Here is a 19183-nt window from a genome sequence, read left to right on the forward strand (position 1 = left end):
ATATATTATTTTTTTTCAAATTTGAACTTTAAAGAAGTATAAAAAAACTGTATTTAAATATTTGTTGGTTATAGAATGAACTACTTACGTGGAATCTATTTTTTTTTTTATTTACACAAATTTACCTTCGGCTACATAGGCGATTGGGTTACAATGTTTTTTTTACATCATATTAAATGTTCAATCCTTGGCTATTAAAATTGAAAATTGTATACATTTTTTAACAACAAAATAATTCGTACATTTAATATTTGATAAGTTTTGTCCAAACTTTGAATTAATGCTTATAAAAAAATTTTATTTATGCATTTTTAATATTTTTAGCCATATATTTTAACAATATTTGAAGAGTTTTGTGTTACGTTTCCAAACCTTTTGACCCAATAATGAATGAAATCTCATTGATAATATATAAAGCAGAAAAAAAAATGAATATATAATATATAATTTATAAAAATCAAGTCTAAAAAACGATAAAATAAGCATTTAATATAAAATTCAAGTATCAATACATTATTCATTTTAGAATTATAACAAAATAAGAAAATCATCCCATGAGAAATATCCTGTAATTTCGTATACAAATTTTAATCACTCATAAAAATTAGATTTGACTTTCCAGATTTTTTGCTAGTTAAAGCTAGACAAATTGATGAGGAACCTTGTATGCAATTTTCAAATATTAAATAAAAAGAAAATTTCTATGAATTTCTTACTCAAAATAATTTACATATTATCTTGATTTTGACGAGTTTTATCAAAATTTTGATTCTAGACGCTCGTAAAAAATACTGTGAATTTTTTTTAATTTTCCACTGACAACAGCATATGACAAACTTTGTATTAAATTATCAAGTTTTTGACTTTGTGAAATTTTTTTATTGGGCATTAATTAAAAAATAGTAATAAAAATCAAAAATTACTTATGCTTAATAATAGCTCAAAATGAGTCAAAATATTTTGAAAATTGTATAGAACATAGTAAATGCTATTACAAACATACAGAGAATATTTCTTTTGTTTCTTGTAGTTTTTTTTTTAGAGTTGTGCCGTTAATTGAAATCTATTTTGTGTAAAATTGTCCTTAACCTCTCGAAACACTAACTAGATTCATTTATCCGCTAGAAGAGATACTTAAATTCCAAATTGAATCATTATTTCGACTAATTATCGTATAAATACTCACGAACAATACAAATCTATTATTCGAAAATCAATACATTCGTTCTGCTCAGAATTTAAAAATTACAATCAGCAATTCTATAATATTATTTATATTTATTTATAGTATTTTAGTGTATGCGCTTCTATAGTTACATTTATATAAATTGCAATTTTCATAACTAGAAAAAGATTATACATATATATATATATAGGTATGTTTAATATGAATAATGTATATATTATAATATAATCAACTATCTTTAAGTGAGTGGTAAACTTAATTTAATCATTCTTTAATGTAAAAGAAAACTTTTTGGTTTAAATATTTAAATAACAAACATCCTGTTTGTAATTATTATAGATTATGTTAATTATGTTATACAAATATAATTATATCCAAAACTAAATTCATTCATCACAAATATACTCACATAAACTTAATAATACACAAAAATAAACGGTAATAATCTTATAATTGGTCGCCATTGCCATATTTTATTACCATTATTAATACAACAATTACATCGGTATCCACTATAATTTAACATAGTGAATTTTATTATGTTATCACTTCGGTATTTATATTAGATCAATGATTAATTAATCCAATTTAATGTTAAACTCAATGAATAATACTGCTTAGTTAAAAAATATGATTAAAATTCGAAATTAAATTTTTATTTTTGCAAAAAAATGCATTGTTAGGTAATAGGTGCAATTCATTTCAAGGGAGAATAACAGAATCTTGTGTATGTTTAGAAATAATCAATTCAATCGAAATCAATTCCAATCAAAATCATAATACAAAATGTAATTTATCAATATGACATATATTAATTCTTATGTAGCCCTATAATGAAAACACCTACATTTTCCGATAACTTCAGTCAACATTTTTTTTCAAATTGAATTTGATATGACACAAACAAATATCTTACACCTATATTATAATATTTTAAGGGGCGTAAGGGCTGTTCTTTAGTTGTGATTCATTATGTTCAGTTCCATAATTGAATGTCAGTTTTCATATTGTACGGGACAATGCGCGTCGGAATATCGAAACGAATAAACAAGAAGTTTTAAAATATTTCTAGGGTGACATTCAAGAGTTAAGGTTTTATTCAACGCCAGATGCTGCTTATGAAATGTGTTCCGTCCCGATGAATGTATGTATTGAAACGCAAAATAAAATCGAAACATCGAAAACTGACGTGACGGACGAAAACAAATTCGAAGAATCTTCCACGGCCGATGCGAATCCATTGGAAACGACGAGCGTTGTACGTAATTCTCAATATATTATACCTATACCGTAGAAAACATAAACAAATCATTGTGCGATATTGTATGGTGATAAGTTAATAATACTACAATTATTTCCCATGTTATGTTTTCTTTTGATAAATTATTAATAAGCTCGTTTTCCCACAGACTCACAGCCCAAAATCGTCCGATGCGAACATCAGCCAGAGCTCGTATGGTATTCTGCAATCTTCGTGTGTGTCGGCCGTTCGTGGATATCCTGGCCCACCCGGAGTGCAAGGGGTAAACGAAATTACATACTTCCAATTGTATAGATGATAAGCGTTTTCGTCTCTTCTGACATTCTTCAATAGTATTATTGCGCTTCCGATATACTGTATATTATAGGTGTACACTGTATGGAAGTGGACCCAGGAGTGAATTGAAGTAGACGGTATTCCTACACTAAAAAAAATTGTTAAATTCCATACGAGTTTCAGTTCATTAGTAAATTAATTAATTTAATGAACAAATTAATTTCATAATTTTGACGATAACATTTAATATTGAAATATATAAATTTATGAATATTTATATTTTATATCCATTAGCCAATATAGCAGGTATTCAATATCCGCTTGGTACCAAAACCTTTAAATTGTTTACTTTACTTTATTTACAAACTACAAGATAAGATCAATTCGGTCAACTGTATCCGTCACAGTAGGTTGGTAGGTGGATATAATATGATATATCGAATCGAGATATATTTTCTTATTTTGATTGATCAATCGTCACTTTATTTTTATCACGTCGAACGATCGCTGACACTTTAATCAATTCGTATAAATACATAGTGCAGCCTATATTTATAATATTATACTAACAATGTGTATAATATACAGAGTGTAACACTTTAATAGAAAGAACTGACTAATACAATAACTTTTATTATAATCAATATTAAAAAAATAAATGTATAATGTATATATGGTAACATTTAAGTTATATTTATAGTATACATTTTTCATTTTTAATTCTTGAAACTGAAAATAAAAATTTAACTCAAATATTTTTTTTTAAAGATTTTAAAATAGCCAATTCGTAAATCTGATTATACGAAAAATTTTGATGGCAAAAAAACATGTATCTAAGTCAAGTAGTTTGTTTTTCAGGGCAGTTTGTTTTAGAGCAAATTAATTTAAAAAGTAATAATTTAAAAAAAATTATATTTTTAACGTTTTAGAAAACGCATGACAAAAATTGTAAATTGACGTCAATTATTTTATTTTTATTTTTTGTCAGATCTATCTGTTAAACCCTGTATAATATGTATGTATAGTTTATACACATATAACAATACCTACAAACAAACACTAAATTATTTTACTCAACTGCGTTTTATCTCCACCTGACATGCACTTCGTTCGTGCGTATTTCGTTTTTCCAGTTCACCGCGGTTTCTATAACTTTTTATTGTTTTAACGGGTAGGTAATATTTGTTTAAGTGGTAAAGATTATCCTTTTGTTTATTATTATCTAGCCCCAAGGTCCAAAAGGAGATGCTGGTCGTGATGGCATAGACGGGTATGCTGGTATACAAGGACCTCCGGGACACGTGTTTTTAATACCAGTTTGTATCGTTATTTAATTTTAATCACTAAATATTACTAAAATATATGTATAAATTCTGTTTTAATTTTAGCTTAACCAAAATCCAGGGGATAAAGGTCCAGATAGCCAAGCCGAAATGTTCAGACAAATGTTGACACAACACATGGTCCGTATAATTAAGTTTGATTGGTTTTAAATAGAATAAGTGAATTTTGACACATTATATAGGTACTGGATAGATAGTAAAATTTAATTTATTTTTATTACTTTAGTTATCTATGAGAGGAATAGATGGACCAATGGGCATGACGGGAGTTGTAGGACCGGAAGGTTTGTTTTGTATTATTGTATAAGTGTTTATAACGACTACACATGTATTTAATAATTTTAATGTGATTTGTAAACAATTAAAGGTCTACCTGGTCCCGAAGGACCCAAAGGCGAGTCTGGTGAACAAGGAGAAGTGGTAAGTGTAACTTAATATAAATATATTTTATAAATCCAGGCGATCCAGCGATGCTTTCCAGAATAAACACAGTAGCGTACGCATGATTTTAGTTCGGTTAGGGTTTCACATGAGTAAATAATTTAAATAATAATAAACAATTTAAATAATTTGCTTAACAATTTTTTCATAATTATTTATAACAAATTTTAATTAATAATAAATTAACAATTTAATTTATATCTATTAAAAATTACCAACAATTGATCGACTCTGTGTATTTAAATGGTGTTAAATAAATCTTTTTTTTGTAAAATGAAAATAATTCAGGGGGGTCAGAACCCTAAAACCTTACACCTGTATAGTGTGTACAGTGTACACCACTGGATAAACACATTAAAAAACTGCGTATTGCATAGGTAGTCACTTAGTAAAACTAAATTATAAAAGAGCATAACAAAATTTGCTCGCTTCGTTCCTATTTGATCATAATGCTTTCAATATAATATTAAATTACAACTTTCAAAAATCAATTCGATCATTAATTGTTAGGATTTTGTTAGATTATTATTCGATTTATTCCACAAAACAAAATAACAATATAAACTATAAATTTAATGTTAAAACTAAAATGATAAACTAACTGAAAATCAGAATAATTAATATTTCTAAAAAAGAAACTAATCCAGAATTATCATATAATATCCATAATTTTATGGATATTAAACGAAGCAATATTTTTTTCACATTAGTTTATTTTTAATTATTTATAATTAGTAGACATATGAACTATAAGTGTACTAATATTTCTACTATTTATTTACATAATTCACTAATAAGTAAAAAAATAAATGGGTATATAACCTAGTCGAATAACACCAATGTTTGAATTCTGTTTAGGGACCAAGAGGTGTTAGAGGGATGCCAGGTCCACCAGGTTAGTATATATAATTTTTTAGGATCATGATAGATATTGAAGTACAAACATTTTGAAATCAACTATTTATTATAATGATGTTATAGGTAAGGCATTAAAGAAATGGGTTAATATAATGTCAATATTCACTAGTTAATATTTAATTATTACAAAAAAATTAAACTTTTATCATTCTATTTATAGTAGCTTTAAAACGGATTATTAAGTTCAATAAATATTATATATCCATATATTATATATCTGAAAAACAAAATTCAACTAAAGCTTTAAATCGTATTATGACACATTTTTATTTGCACTTTTAAATTACATTAAATTAAAGAAAACTTTCAATATTTACTCTATTTAAAAAAGAAAAAAAAGGTTTTCTGAAATAATGTAATTTTATTTTAATCTTAATTAAGTTGAATACCTCGTTGAGTAGTTTTAATTTTAATTTTTAAGTAAGAACAATAATATAAACTATCTTACTCTAAAAAAAAAAAATACAATAATTAAATTGGAGTATATTATTTTTATAATTCCAAAAGGTCGTGATGGACACAGGGGTAAACCGGGTCGAGATGGAGAACGAGGTGTTACAGGACAACCTGGAGTCAAAGGAGAGCCAGGATTAACAGGAGCAATGGGTAATTATTATAACTTATTGGTATTATTATTTTATTTTATCTATAATTTATAGTTCTTTACTTTGAAAATATTTTACATTCTAAAATATTATTTGAGGGTTACAAAATGTACTGCTCATTTTTTTTTATCTGCCACAATTTTCTTGTAAATTTCGTATCATAGGTTTTTAATATTTAGTTGGTTATACAACAAAATCAATTGAATAGGTAAATCAATACTTGATTGAGTTAAAATATAATTATAACTTAGTGCTAATAAATCATAATTTATTGTTTGTGTATTCATACGCCTTTCTTAGTAAATAATACTTTAAGGATAATTATATGTTTGTAGGATTGCCTGGAGAAAAAGGAGATCGTGGACTTCCAGGTAAGTACCATCATAATATCACCACAATTAAATCTTACGCATAGTGATTTTAATAATACATTTAACACTTGGTTTTATAATTTATTTATTTATTTTAAATATTTACGGGCATTATTGCTTGTATTACTGAATTTAAACATACAGGAAAGAGAAAAAAAATATAAATAATAATATTATAGTTTTTATAGTAATATAAAAGAAGTAAAACAAAAATATGATACAGGTATATAGCTATTATGCCAATTAATATTAAATTAGGTAGTAAATTAAGTTTTACAGTTTTAAATCGATTAAGTAAAAATTGAGAAAGAAGAGTCGAAGTTAGCAAAGGACATAATATAACAGTTTATTATTTGAACCGTGTAACGTAAAAGATGGAGGAATAAGAAATAGATATGTGTGACGTGTATTACGAGGAGGGATTTTGAATAATATAGATGATATGGATTTATATCGATAATGTCGAATTTATATATTTTATTTAGATTTAAGAATAGACTAGTAGATATTTATACACTCATAAACAAGATTAATGTAACAAGGTAAGTTCACCTACATGGAGTGTCACCCCTTGTTTGTACCTATACATATATTTCAACCCACCTAACCACCACAACCCAATACAAACACAACTTGTACCACTATACTTGTTTAAACTTTCAAACACCCATAGCTAATTAAACATTTAACGGAAATTAATAATACAACTTTTAAAGCATTTACATAAATAAGCCATACTCATTGGTAATATATTTCTTAATTTCAAGTAGGTAGGTAAGTCGAACACAAAATACATCAAATTTCAATCAAAGTAGCTCTTTTATGATATAAATATATTAAACTATATAATTATTTGAAATAATTGTTCACATCTATCAGCATTATAAGATTCTCATCGTATATAATAATATTATATCAGAGATCAGAACTAATAAATAGCTTGTCAGAATTTTAAGATTTATCAAACAAATTATAAATACTTAACTGTTATGTAAGTGCAATCTTGTATGTCAAAATATTTAATACTCTAATTATAAACAGATTTTACGTTTCAAACAACTTATTTAAACAGAAATAATTGTAATAACTAATTTTAATTTTAATAACTTTTAGGTCAAGTTGGTGTTACAGGCCCTCGTGGTAGTGATGGACCCCAAGGTGAAGAAGGGCCTCAAGGTTTAGCTGGCTTACCCGGAGAAATGGTAATATCTTTCATAATAACTCGCTAAAGAATATACAATATCTAATGCAAGTGCTTATGTTAATAATACAGTTTTATACGTGCATTATTAATGTAAATTACCTTCTCTCAAATACAAATTAATTGATGTTAAATAATATATTAATATATATTTAAAATGTTTAATATAATACATAATATATGTGTATTATTGTATAATATTATTGTCACATGACTATATTATTATCTTAAAACTACTCAAAATAAATATCACAACTATAGTATTTTTATTTTAAATAAAGGAAATCACAATTTTCAATCTTTGAAACGTATTTTAAACAATAAAAATGGAAAAAATAAAATATAGAATTGATTGATTCATCCATAATTAGCTAAATAAATAAAATGATTGAAATTTTATATAATCAAAAATAATACTAATTTATTAGATTGTTATTATGTAAATTTTCGATACGTCGAAAATCATCTCGAACTTGTATCTGTTCCAATTGAGTTTTGACGTAACGAGAGTGTACTATATGAATAAAAAAATCAATTTTTTCTTAGTAAAATTATACACCATATAATATTTTAAAAATGTTTCAAAATTAAAAAATATTTGTTATTATTATGTATAGTAAATTAATAACTATCAACGTCATTTGTTAAAATAAAATATAAATGATAATTCAGAGACAATTTCGTAAATTAATTTTATATAAATTGAAAAAAAAAAATCAAATAACTTACAACTAACAACTTACAAGCCTGTATATATTGTTGTCACAGCTATATAATTCAAAATTAAAAATATGAAAATATGTAATTATAATTTTAGGGACCCAGAGGCTTTGCCGGTCTACGTGGATTCCCAGGCCCTCCTGGCCCCCCAGGAATTCCAGGATCAGAAGGTCCTGCAGGTACAATAATTGTATTATTATTTAGAAATCTTTTTTAAGGGATAATTGTTGTTTTTATTTTGTGGATTAGGCACATGTCTTAGTTTGAAAATCTGTATTAAATATGACAGGCATGTATCTGGTTCAATTAAAAAGTTTTTTAAAAAAAACACGATAACTTGTCAAACTTAATTCAATTAAAAATATTTTTTCATAATATAGTTACATATTTAATAATAAATTCATATAATACAGATATCAGATCTATGTATTATAACATATTTATAACTAACAAATTTTATGAAATTAAAAAAAACATGTATAACACGTTTGAATATATAATATTATAAGCTAACGGTTTAAATAGGTATAAGTAAGATAATCCAAAACCATTTTCTCCCGTCAGAATAATATAGTGATGAAATACATATTTTCTTAAATCTTTATCTTTATATGGATACACTTTTATGCTTAAGACATGACCCAAAGTACAATTTTTATTAGTATCCAAGATATTCAATACATATACTATTTTCTTCATTTTATGTTTATATATTATGCATTCATCGACTTTTAAATTATAAAAAAACAATTTTGTAAACAAATAAACATTATATCAATAATAATAAAATAATTCATTCATATTAGCGATTTTGCATTTCGTAAAATATTATATATTTGTACTAGTTACTATTATGATATTATTATGGTATTAAAAATTAAAATTTTTTTTAAATTTTTACAGGTGCTAAGGGTAACACTGGAAATACTGGTACGTATACCTATAGAAAATAGCATAATTAATAATGATATAATTTTAAAATTCGAATTCAAATTTTTATCACACCTGCAGCGAAAATTTAGTTTCCTATGACTGTTATAGCATTGGAAAGTGGCCTTACCTTTTTCCTTCCAGCTGCGTGGCGATACAGTTGGAACCCCCAAAGTGCTGGACGATAAAGTGGATATCCCAAAATGTCCCCTCTCAACCATGCACTGAAATCTATATTACGGTCCTTAAAAAATATATTTTTTTGGTTACATATTATTAATAATATAACCTCCTTGCATAACGCGTACAAATCTTTCTTTCATGAAATAGTTTTCGTAGAATATTCTGGTTGTTGCATAGATCCCTTCATTACGTTTATTATGATTGATAGGTGCAGAATCGGGACAAAAATAGTATATGTGACTCATACGGGGGAAGGCAATTTCAGTTTTGAATGAAACACGCCGCATACGCCACCCACGGCTTAAATAACTCACTTCAACCCGCCCTTGACACATAATTCATCAGCGAAAAATATTTTTTCTCTCTAAATAATATACATTAGGATGAACAAAAATTATATCGGTATTTTAATTTCTAGGAATCCCTGGACCACCTGGTCAAATTGGCGCTGCTGGTCCTGTTGGTTCTACTGGGGCACCAGGCGCTTTGGGTCCTCCAGGAGATCAAGGTATATTATCATAAAATATATGTATAATGATATCTAAAAAAAAAATTATATGATTTTAACTTTTATTATATTATTTTGTTTTAGGACCTCCGGGAAAACCAGGGTTAGTTAAATAAAATATTACTAACAAATAAATATTGTATCCGACCAAATGATACTTAACAGTTTAAAGTATTATAGTATTATGCTTTATATTACTATTAGTCTTAATAAAAATGTAATTTAATATGAAAATCATGAATTAACACAAATTAGCATAAGTTTAATTTTTAATTTTTAAGTTAATATAATATAAATACTAATACCAACTAAATAGGTAACTTGTTTTTATATTTCAATACTGTACTTTTTACTCTTTTATTTTCGTACAGTTTATTTACCTGTTATATTTTTATTACAATCAAATTCATACTTTCCGCCAACTTCCACAACAAAATATAGAAATTCTTTCTTATTTCCAGAAGTAATTTTATAATTTTAAGATTTTTGTAATCATCTAGATTACCAGGATTACCAGGAGCTGATGGATTACCCGGACACCCCGGAAATACTGGTAATTTCATAAATCTAATTTCAAATATAAAAAAGGGGAAAAGTATAACCAATCTGTTGTACAGTAATTGTTACATATACCTCACCATTAAGTAAGTCACTGTAATGTAAGTGTTAAATTATATTCAATGAAATATCGTTGCATAGGAAAAATGATTCTGAGCAAGTATAACCTGTTAGACTATATTGCTGTTTAGTGTTTACTAAGCAAGGGCACGACAATCAATTGTTTGTCGTAAAATGGGGGGATTATTGATTCCGCCGAAACTACCTGTTTAGAAAAAAGGTTTGTATCGATTCCGCCGGCTACTGTTTAAAATATCTACATATCGATTCCGCCGGCTACTATTAATATTATTTACATATTGATCCCGCGGGACACTGTTAATCCCCCCCCCCTTGTATAAGTATTTTATATAGTACATAATAATAAAAAAAAAATAATAATTGTATAATTCAAAAATAAAATGTATATTCTAATTAATTCGTGTATGTGAATATATTATAAAATATTAAAATGTATAAAATTATAATAGTAATAATTGTATAATTAAAAATTAAAATGTGTGAATAAATGATAAAATATTAAAATAAAACGTGATGGAGCAATTTCGTTAACTAGATCGATACTGATTAGTAAAATAGTAACTAGCAGAGAAGTAATACGGAAAGATTCCTAAGTCCACATTTTAACAATATAAAATATATAAATATAGATATTAAGATATATCATATCTAAAGATAAGATTTCACTCAGAATCGGTAATATACGATTTATAGCAATACGTACGGAATAAAATAAAAATCTATATTGACTCGTTTTATTTTTATTATTTTATACAAATTAGACTATACATTTTAGCTTTAATTAGTATACAATTATTATTCATTTTATATATAATTTGTATATTATAAAGTATATTATGTAAGACTGTAATTTTAAAAATACATTTACAAATTACAAGGGCGGGATAAACAGTAGCCGGCGGAATTAATAGCCGGTGGAATCGATATGTAGATATTTTAAACAGTAGCCGGCGGAGTCAATAGTCGGCGGAATCGATATAAAATCGGTGGCGGAATCGATATACGTCCGTAAAATGTGTCGTTTTAAAAAATGTTCACGGTATATTACAATATTTCAAATTAATATAAACTATAAACAAAATAATAGGTAATATATTATATATATATATACCTTTCTCTTAAAATGTATAATAAATTATAAAAAATTATAAGTTATGAAGTACTCATCAAATGTTCTACCATCAAATTATTTGCATGCTTTGTTTATTCTTTCTCTTAGCGAAGTCATTTTATTTTTTCTCTCGAGGCTTCTGCTCTTGTTTGTATTGTTTTTTTAGATCACATCTTCAATATTTCTTCAGAAAAATTGAGCAAAGTGTAAATGACAACTATGAATTTCAATATCACAATTTTTTTTTAATCATTCATACATCAATTTCAAAATTTAACATGACAGTTTTTGGTATTAAATTGCAATTTAATGTTAATGTATGTTGTAGGTACAAATATATATAATAATTATTACTGTCTATTTATACCAATTTGAAGTTCTTAAACCAGTATTTACGTATCACGACAAAAATATACCACAAACAATTATAAAAAAATTTACCATGACTAATTGTATAAGGTCAATTGACCTAAAGTCTACTACTATGCATATACTATGATCCATATTTTATATTGCTATTAAATTAGTTTATTTTACTTAAATACATTAGGTTAAAATATAAATCATTGTAAAATCAATAAATTTATCATTCCGCTCAGAATCTAAAATAAATACATAAATAGGTGCTGTTGGGCCCAAAGGAGATACTGGACCAATTGGATCACCAGGTCCCATTGGATTTTCTGGAACGCGTGGTGTAAAAGGCGATATAGGTGTTCGTGGTCCAATAGGAGATAAAGGTAAAATACTATTTTGATACATAATATTATCGAGAGTGCTATAATCACAATTATATCATATTTTTTTGGGTAGGAGACAAAGGAGAGAGAGGATCTGATGGAGAAAAGGGAGATCAAGGATTCAAAGGTAAACGCGTTTATATAACTCAACTCCTCTAATTTAAATACAGTTCAATTATTTGTTTTAAAAATTATCTATCTTTTTATTCATAACTCATCCAATACAACAGTATTCACAGCAAATAATTATGGTTTACGTTATAAATATAAAACAATTATTAAAACTAAACTAATACATATTATATATTAAATGCCATTAAATTTACAACGAATAAAACATAACATGTTTAACTATTTTTTATAAACTAAAAAGTTCAATAACTAGATTTCACCAGAAATTACATTTCTATAAAATTGAATCAAGAAATTAACTGCCAGCTATTTAGTTTTTCGATATACCTGCAAACTACCAGATGTGTTATAATTTTATAAGTATGTGTTTATTTATTTTCATTTATAATGTTAACTTAAGCAAAAATTAATAATCATATTTTATATACTGTAAGAATAACAAAATATTTTTTATAAACATTCAAAGGTCACATGAGAATAATTCATAATTTATTATACTTTATAACTTCACTTGGTCGATATAAATAACTAAGTTTACAATGATTTTTTTTTTCTATTGGCGTAATAATATAAGAAAAAACTATTCTCCCGACATTATTATTTTCAGATTTTTCTTCAATTAATGAGTTTCCGAGTTCATAAATAAATAAGATGTTTACTTATTATTGCAGGAGAGCCAGGATTGGCTGGACCACCAGGTTTAGTTGGAATTGAAGGTCCAGAAGGGCCAAAAGTAAATATCCATGACAGTTTTTATTACAAAAATACATAGAAACAATATATATCATAATAACAATAAACTGATTCGAGTATAAGTAAAACTACATTTTATCTTACAAGTCAATAATTTTTTTTCGAAAAAAACAAAAATATTTAAAAAACGAAATAATTTTACTATGAAAAGCGAAACTTATTGTTAATTCTTTTAGGGATCTGAAGGACCTCACGGTGAAAGTGGTACAATTGGATTACCAGGTAAAATATTATGTTTTACATACAAATTCACTTCAAATTCATAATAATATTCTGAATAGGTGAAAAGGGGAAACCAGGACCCGCTGGATTGCCAGGATATCCTGGTGCTCCGGGTGAAAAAGGTGATAAAGGAGCATATGGTAAAGATGGCATCTCTGGTGAAAAAGGAGAACGAGTAAGCGTTTTCACAATTTTATACTTAAAGTATTTGAAAATAGAACTACTAGAGTGAAGTTTCATTAAGAAACAAAATTATTGGTAAAGTAAATTATAACGTGTAATCAGAGGACTTAAGATAAGTTGCTGCAAAAGTGTACACATAAGGTGACTTAAAAAGTTTTTAATATGTAAATTAAAAATAAATTGTGTTGTATCAATTAATACATAGATTATCAAACATGGATTGATGTATTTTTAAGAATTACACTTAGGTTTTGTATAATTTTCCCTATTATTATAAAAATTACAATCTGCTAAATAGGCAATATAATAAAATACATTTTAAAAATTTAAAACAAATACATGAATGAAAAGGAATTTAACTTTAACATTTTTATATTTATCGCAATAAAATATTTGTATTCTATTTTTAGATCCTTGAAAATCTTTAGGGTAAAAATAGTGCTCAACATTTTTTCAACTGAGTAAACTGTCAAAAATTAAAATGTTCGATATAGATAGTTATCACATTACAGTTATTGATTATTATAAAAACTAGATTATAATGAATAATCTATAAATATACAAGCCAAATACCACTTACTTATTCATATAGCTACATTTCAAAAAACAGCAAAATTTATAGAATTGAAATTTGATAGTGGTTGCTCTAATGATCTAAATATGCAATCAGAAAGAATTTTTTTATATTCATATTTTCAAGATATGATCAAACATGAGATTCATTGTGAAAATTAATCATTTTTTTTATTAATAATTACCATCGGTTGTAGATTATAATAGTAAAATTAAAAATTAGTATACCTAGTTATCATCTATTGCTGATGCGTATCTAGAGCTTACAGATGAAGGTTTTTGATAACAACCCTCGGACGCTTATTGGATTGTACATAGTTGATAGGAATGGTGTAGTATGATATACTATTATGATATTATGATACTTCGATTTCTCCCAGGCAAAGAATTATTGTCTATAGCTATCAAATGTGTCTTTTTGAATTTTGAGATGAATATAAGTTGATTTACCAAAGAAACTACCCCGACCGATTATATCCAAAGAGTTTTTTCGAATAAACATGTAATCAAAAATCCTTTTAATAAAATAAACAAATAGTGATAAAATTTATTTTGTTGTATTGTTGGTGGAAACTGGTAATCAATTTCTATTGATTTGGAGCTTAAAGTAAGCCGTAAATAAGGAAAATGGAACTTTTGTGGTGGGATCAGCAAACCGATTTTGTGTAATCAAAGGTTTTGATTTTGTCAATTCTTATGATAGGTTGTGATTTCTGTGAGAAAGAGAACGAAGATAAAAGAGTTTAGTTCCATTTTAATGAATATTATCATTATTTTATTTCTTTTTAGTGATGAATTTATTATACTTACCACTCTAATTAGAAATACGGAACCAGTCAGCATACTTAGTGCTTTTAGTATTTTATTATAATTAAAATAATCAATACTACTCTATTCGACAGAGTATTTTTTCGAAGATTGAGCTGGTTGAGCTTTGGTAAAGAAGACTTAGTAACTTATCGATTTGTACACAATGCAGAATTGATCGATTTAGAATACAGGTACAATAGAACATAAACTATAAATGGCATAAAAATGAATGTGCACTATTGGGCTATCTGTGCAATACTATAATGAAATGATGAAACTATGATAAACTATAAGAAAAAACACGAAATACTTCACATATCATCAGTATAATTGAATCACTGACATGAAATATTTTAAACTTTATACACTATAAGTATACAAATTTATTTTATTTCAGGGAAATACGGGATTACCAGGAGAAAGAGGAGAAACTGGACCAAGAGTAAATATTATATTTCCAATACTATTTTTCTCAATTAAATACCCATTAATTATTTTTGAACAATTGAAACATATTTACAAAAATGTGTGAATTAGAATTAAGTTTAATGGAATATTTTTCAAAATAAATGTTTACATCCTAATTTTATATCAAGGATTATAATTGTTATATTTAATTTACACATTCTTTTTTAATCAACACTAAAATTAAAAGTGTTAATAACTGTGTCAGAGTTAATTAAATAAACTAGTTTTGTATAGATCATGTAAAAAATAGTTTGATTTATGATGAAAAGGTGAATCTAAATTTAAAATAAACTAATTTTAAAATATGATATCAAGAATTTATTATGTAGATCAAAAAATAAGAGATAAAATTAATTTTTTAATACTTTTATAGGGATTCAGAGGTGCTAGAGGACGTGAAGGATCTGAAGGAATTCCTGGACCAAAGGTATGCAATAAGAACATAAACTTATACGAAATCAAAATGTAGATTATACATACATTTACACACGAGTCATTTATTTAACTTGAACAATAACAACAATTAATACAATTCAAACATATTTTTTACAAAATATATTTGGTGGTTATAGATGATTTATGAAAAAAAATGATAACTAAGTATATTATATGTGACTTATAATAATCTATAAATGGTTATCATTTTCATTCAAAGTAGGTATTAAATAAATTCTTTACCTATTAGTTATTATTATTATCTCTATTATATAAAATTTCAAGTTAAATAAAACTCAAAATAACACAATATTTTTCGAATATTCTTAAAGTCCATAAACGTTAAAATTTATGTTTATTAGTGTTTTGAAGCGTACAAAAGTATATCCTGTGATTTACGTTGCATTGATTAGTTGATTATAGATAGCACATGTGATTTACTACACATAAATATATTGTTTATAACTAATATCAATTACCAACACATAATAATTTTAAATAAAATTATGTATTTTTATTATATCCTAAATTACAGGGTGATACTGGACAACCTGGTCCTACTGGTGCATCGGGAGAACGTGGAATACCGGGTTTGTAATAATTCATTCATTTTATTTATAAATACAGTACAATATTCTGTTATTGATCGTGGTTTAATTTATTGTATTTATATGGATTTAACAATAATTACGAGAAAATAGCAATCGAATTGTTTTGCTTCTCGATATAAATATTATTTCAATATATTATTTTATGATAACATGAGTTTATTGACAGGATTTTATTGTGATATAAATTATAAATCATTGTCTATGTTTGATACGGTATATCAGTATATCGAGAGGATATTAACGTTTGGTACTTGTGATAAAGGTAGAAATCTACCTTTCGATGATCTTGCGATGAAACAAAATTGCTTCGGCACAGGTATTAATAGCGTACTAAAGGAATAGTAATATGCATTTTGTAAATTAATCAAAAATATTTGAATTTGGTAAGACTCTGTGATATTACAGAACATATTATAATATGTCACACATGTCTGGCATTTTTTATTTGTATATATTCAGTATAATAAAATATTAATATCGTAATGGTGTTTTAAACTAGATTACATTGGTCAATATATATTTTAATTAATTGAAGATGATTATACTACATATAAAATGTCGCAAATTATTAATAATCTACATTGCATAGGGCAGGTGCGGATGGCTTAAGAGGATTTGTTGGTCCTCCAGGTGCACCCGGAATAAGTGGAAAAGATGGTTTACCTGGTTTTCCGGGAGAACGAGGTCCTCCAGTTAGTAGCTTATAAATTATCTAACATAATATCATATACAAACTAAACTTTCATAAATTAAAACCAATAACACTAATATACATATATTTAAGTACATAATAAGTCATATCATGGGAAATATAAAGTTAAATTGCAAAATATTTATATTTTAGGGTGATACGGGGCCTATAGGTGTTACCGGAATCCCTGGAGTCGTTGGACCACCAGGTCAATCAGGCGAAGTAAGCATACGAAAAACATTAAAATAATCGTATATTTGAAACATAATTTTTTGAGCTTTTTCATATAGATAGGTCCTGTGGGAGAACCAGGTCCACCAGGTCAGCCTGGGTTACCAGGAGAAGCAGGAAGACCGGGTGACGCAGGTAAAAATAACGAAAAGAAAAATTTGATTTATTATGTTAAAACGAATTTTCTATGATGTTTGTTTGTCTGAAGTCTATTAGACTTTATTAATATACCATTATGTGATGAACATTTGAAAAACTATATATAAATACTTAATATAACGTAAAGTTTTTTGTTTTTTTTTTTTAAATTAATTGATAGGTACACATATTAGTATGATATTGAATACTCTTTTTATATTAAAACTGATTTTATAGGAAAAGAAGGACTTCCAGGCCCAGTTGGTCCACCTGGAAAACCTGGTGAACCAGGATCTCCAGGATTACAAGGGTTCCCAGGCGATAGAGGTAAGTCGACATAAATTATGTTTTGGTATATTTGTATTTAAAAAACAAATCAACGAATTTTTCACAGGATTTCCGGGAGTACCAGGAGCAGCTGGACTAAAAGGTTCGTATTTTAAAATTTAATTATGTAGTAAGTCAAAATTAAAAACATTGTGTTCAACAGTATAATCCACTTATGTAGGGTGACCAGATTTTCCGGATTTACAGGAAAGTTAGGTATTTTAAAAGTTAAAACTTTGTCCCGTAGTCGCAACAAAATCTTTAGTTATATTGTTTAAAGATTTTTATTCAATACATAATGATTTCTCATTTTATCAAAAAAAATGAATCCCTTATTTTAGTATTTTATAACGGATCGCCCTAATTTATCTGGCTATCAGATATATAAATATTATTGACTAGCATATGTTTTTATTATTATTACTATTGTTTCCAATTTAATTATCACATGTTATTATAAAAACAACGAAAACAATTTTAGTTAGTTACTGTAGTATAAGTTAAATTTTAATCAAATAGAAAGTTAAAAATTCTAAGCGATAGCGGTCATCGACCTATATTACTAAGTAATTATATTTTATAATTTATTTATAATGCTATTAAAAAAATGTATTTTATTATTAATAATACGACATAGATTGGATTAAATTTTTCCAAAAACATAGCATTTTAAAAGTCATTGTTACAATACAATTTTGGTTTTGTCTTGTTAAGCGTGAATTTCCAATTTTTCTGAATTTTGTTTTTATTTTACCCAAACATTTTGCATTTTTTTATGAATTTTCTATGTGAAGCGAAAAATTTAATATTACTTTACAATGATTTGCGTTTTTATCATTATTTTTTGTGTCTGTTTCCACGAAAATAGTCGAAATAATACTTTGATTTTCAACGTTCATTGAGGTTACTTATAACAAATTGAATCTAGTTAGTACTTTTGAGAGGTGAAAATTTCAAATTCCCAATATTTAAAAAATAATTAGGAACCAAAATTGTAAAAAATAAGAAATATCATGCAAAATTTGTGTTTTTTATGAAATTGATTTTACAACGTTTTGTGACGATGACGTCGACATAGGATCCCACCCAACATTATAAAGTTTGTATAGGCTTAAAATACCGTATAGACTAGATAAGACGGTTGTTGAATTTTTAACCTGAGAGTTTGATTTTGTG

The 19183-nt window shown here is 26.2% G+C and overlaps 1 protein-coding gene across 1 annotated transcript in view; it reads left to right on the top strand.

Annotated features, from left to right (window-relative positions):
- The window catches only part of LOC107165992 (uncharacterized), an 80262-nt gene that overhangs the window by 29128 nt on the left and 31951 nt on the right, over positions 1-19183 (top strand). Inside the window, exons 5-32 of the mRNA XM_089220011.1 lie at positions 2259-2444; positions 2596-2709; positions 3950-4039; positions 4112-4186; positions 4293-4350; positions 4434-4486; positions 5366-5402; positions 5933-6031; positions 6366-6401; positions 7515-7603; positions 8420-8501; positions 9226-9252; positions 9854-9943; positions 10028-10046; positions 10444-10496; positions 12317-12433; positions 12507-12560; positions 13237-13298; positions 13495-13540; positions 13600-13715; positions 15504-15548; positions 15948-16001; positions 16545-16599; positions 17215-17312; positions 17465-17533; positions 17602-17677; positions 17918-18007; positions 18075-18110. Of these exons, the coding sequence (XP_089076137.1) occupies positions 2259-2444; positions 2596-2709; positions 3950-4039; positions 4112-4186; positions 4293-4350; positions 4434-4486; positions 5366-5402; positions 5933-6031; positions 6366-6401; positions 7515-7603; positions 8420-8501; positions 9226-9252; positions 9854-9943; positions 10028-10046; positions 10444-10496; positions 12317-12433; positions 12507-12560; positions 13237-13298; positions 13495-13540; positions 13600-13715; positions 15504-15548; positions 15948-16001; positions 16545-16599; positions 17215-17312; positions 17465-17533; positions 17602-17677; positions 17918-18007; positions 18075-18110 (2026 nt within the window). The remainder of the gene's footprint in view (positions 1-2258; positions 2445-2595; positions 2710-3949; positions 4040-4111; positions 4187-4292; positions 4351-4433; positions 4487-5365; positions 5403-5932; positions 6032-6365; positions 6402-7514; positions 7604-8419; positions 8502-9225; positions 9253-9853; positions 9944-10027; positions 10047-10443; positions 10497-12316; positions 12434-12506; positions 12561-13236; positions 13299-13494; positions 13541-13599; positions 13716-15503; positions 15549-15947; positions 16002-16544; positions 16600-17214; positions 17313-17464; positions 17534-17601; positions 17678-17917; positions 18008-18074; positions 18111-19183) is intronic.

This window comes from Diuraphis noxia, unplaced genomic scaffold (genome assembly GCF_037042655.1).
Source record: "Diuraphis noxia isolate RWA-SAM2 unplaced genomic scaffold, SU_Dnox_SAM2 contig0002, whole genome shotgun sequence".
NCBI lineage: Eukaryota > Metazoa > Arthropoda > Insecta > Hemiptera > Aphididae > Diuraphis > Diuraphis noxia.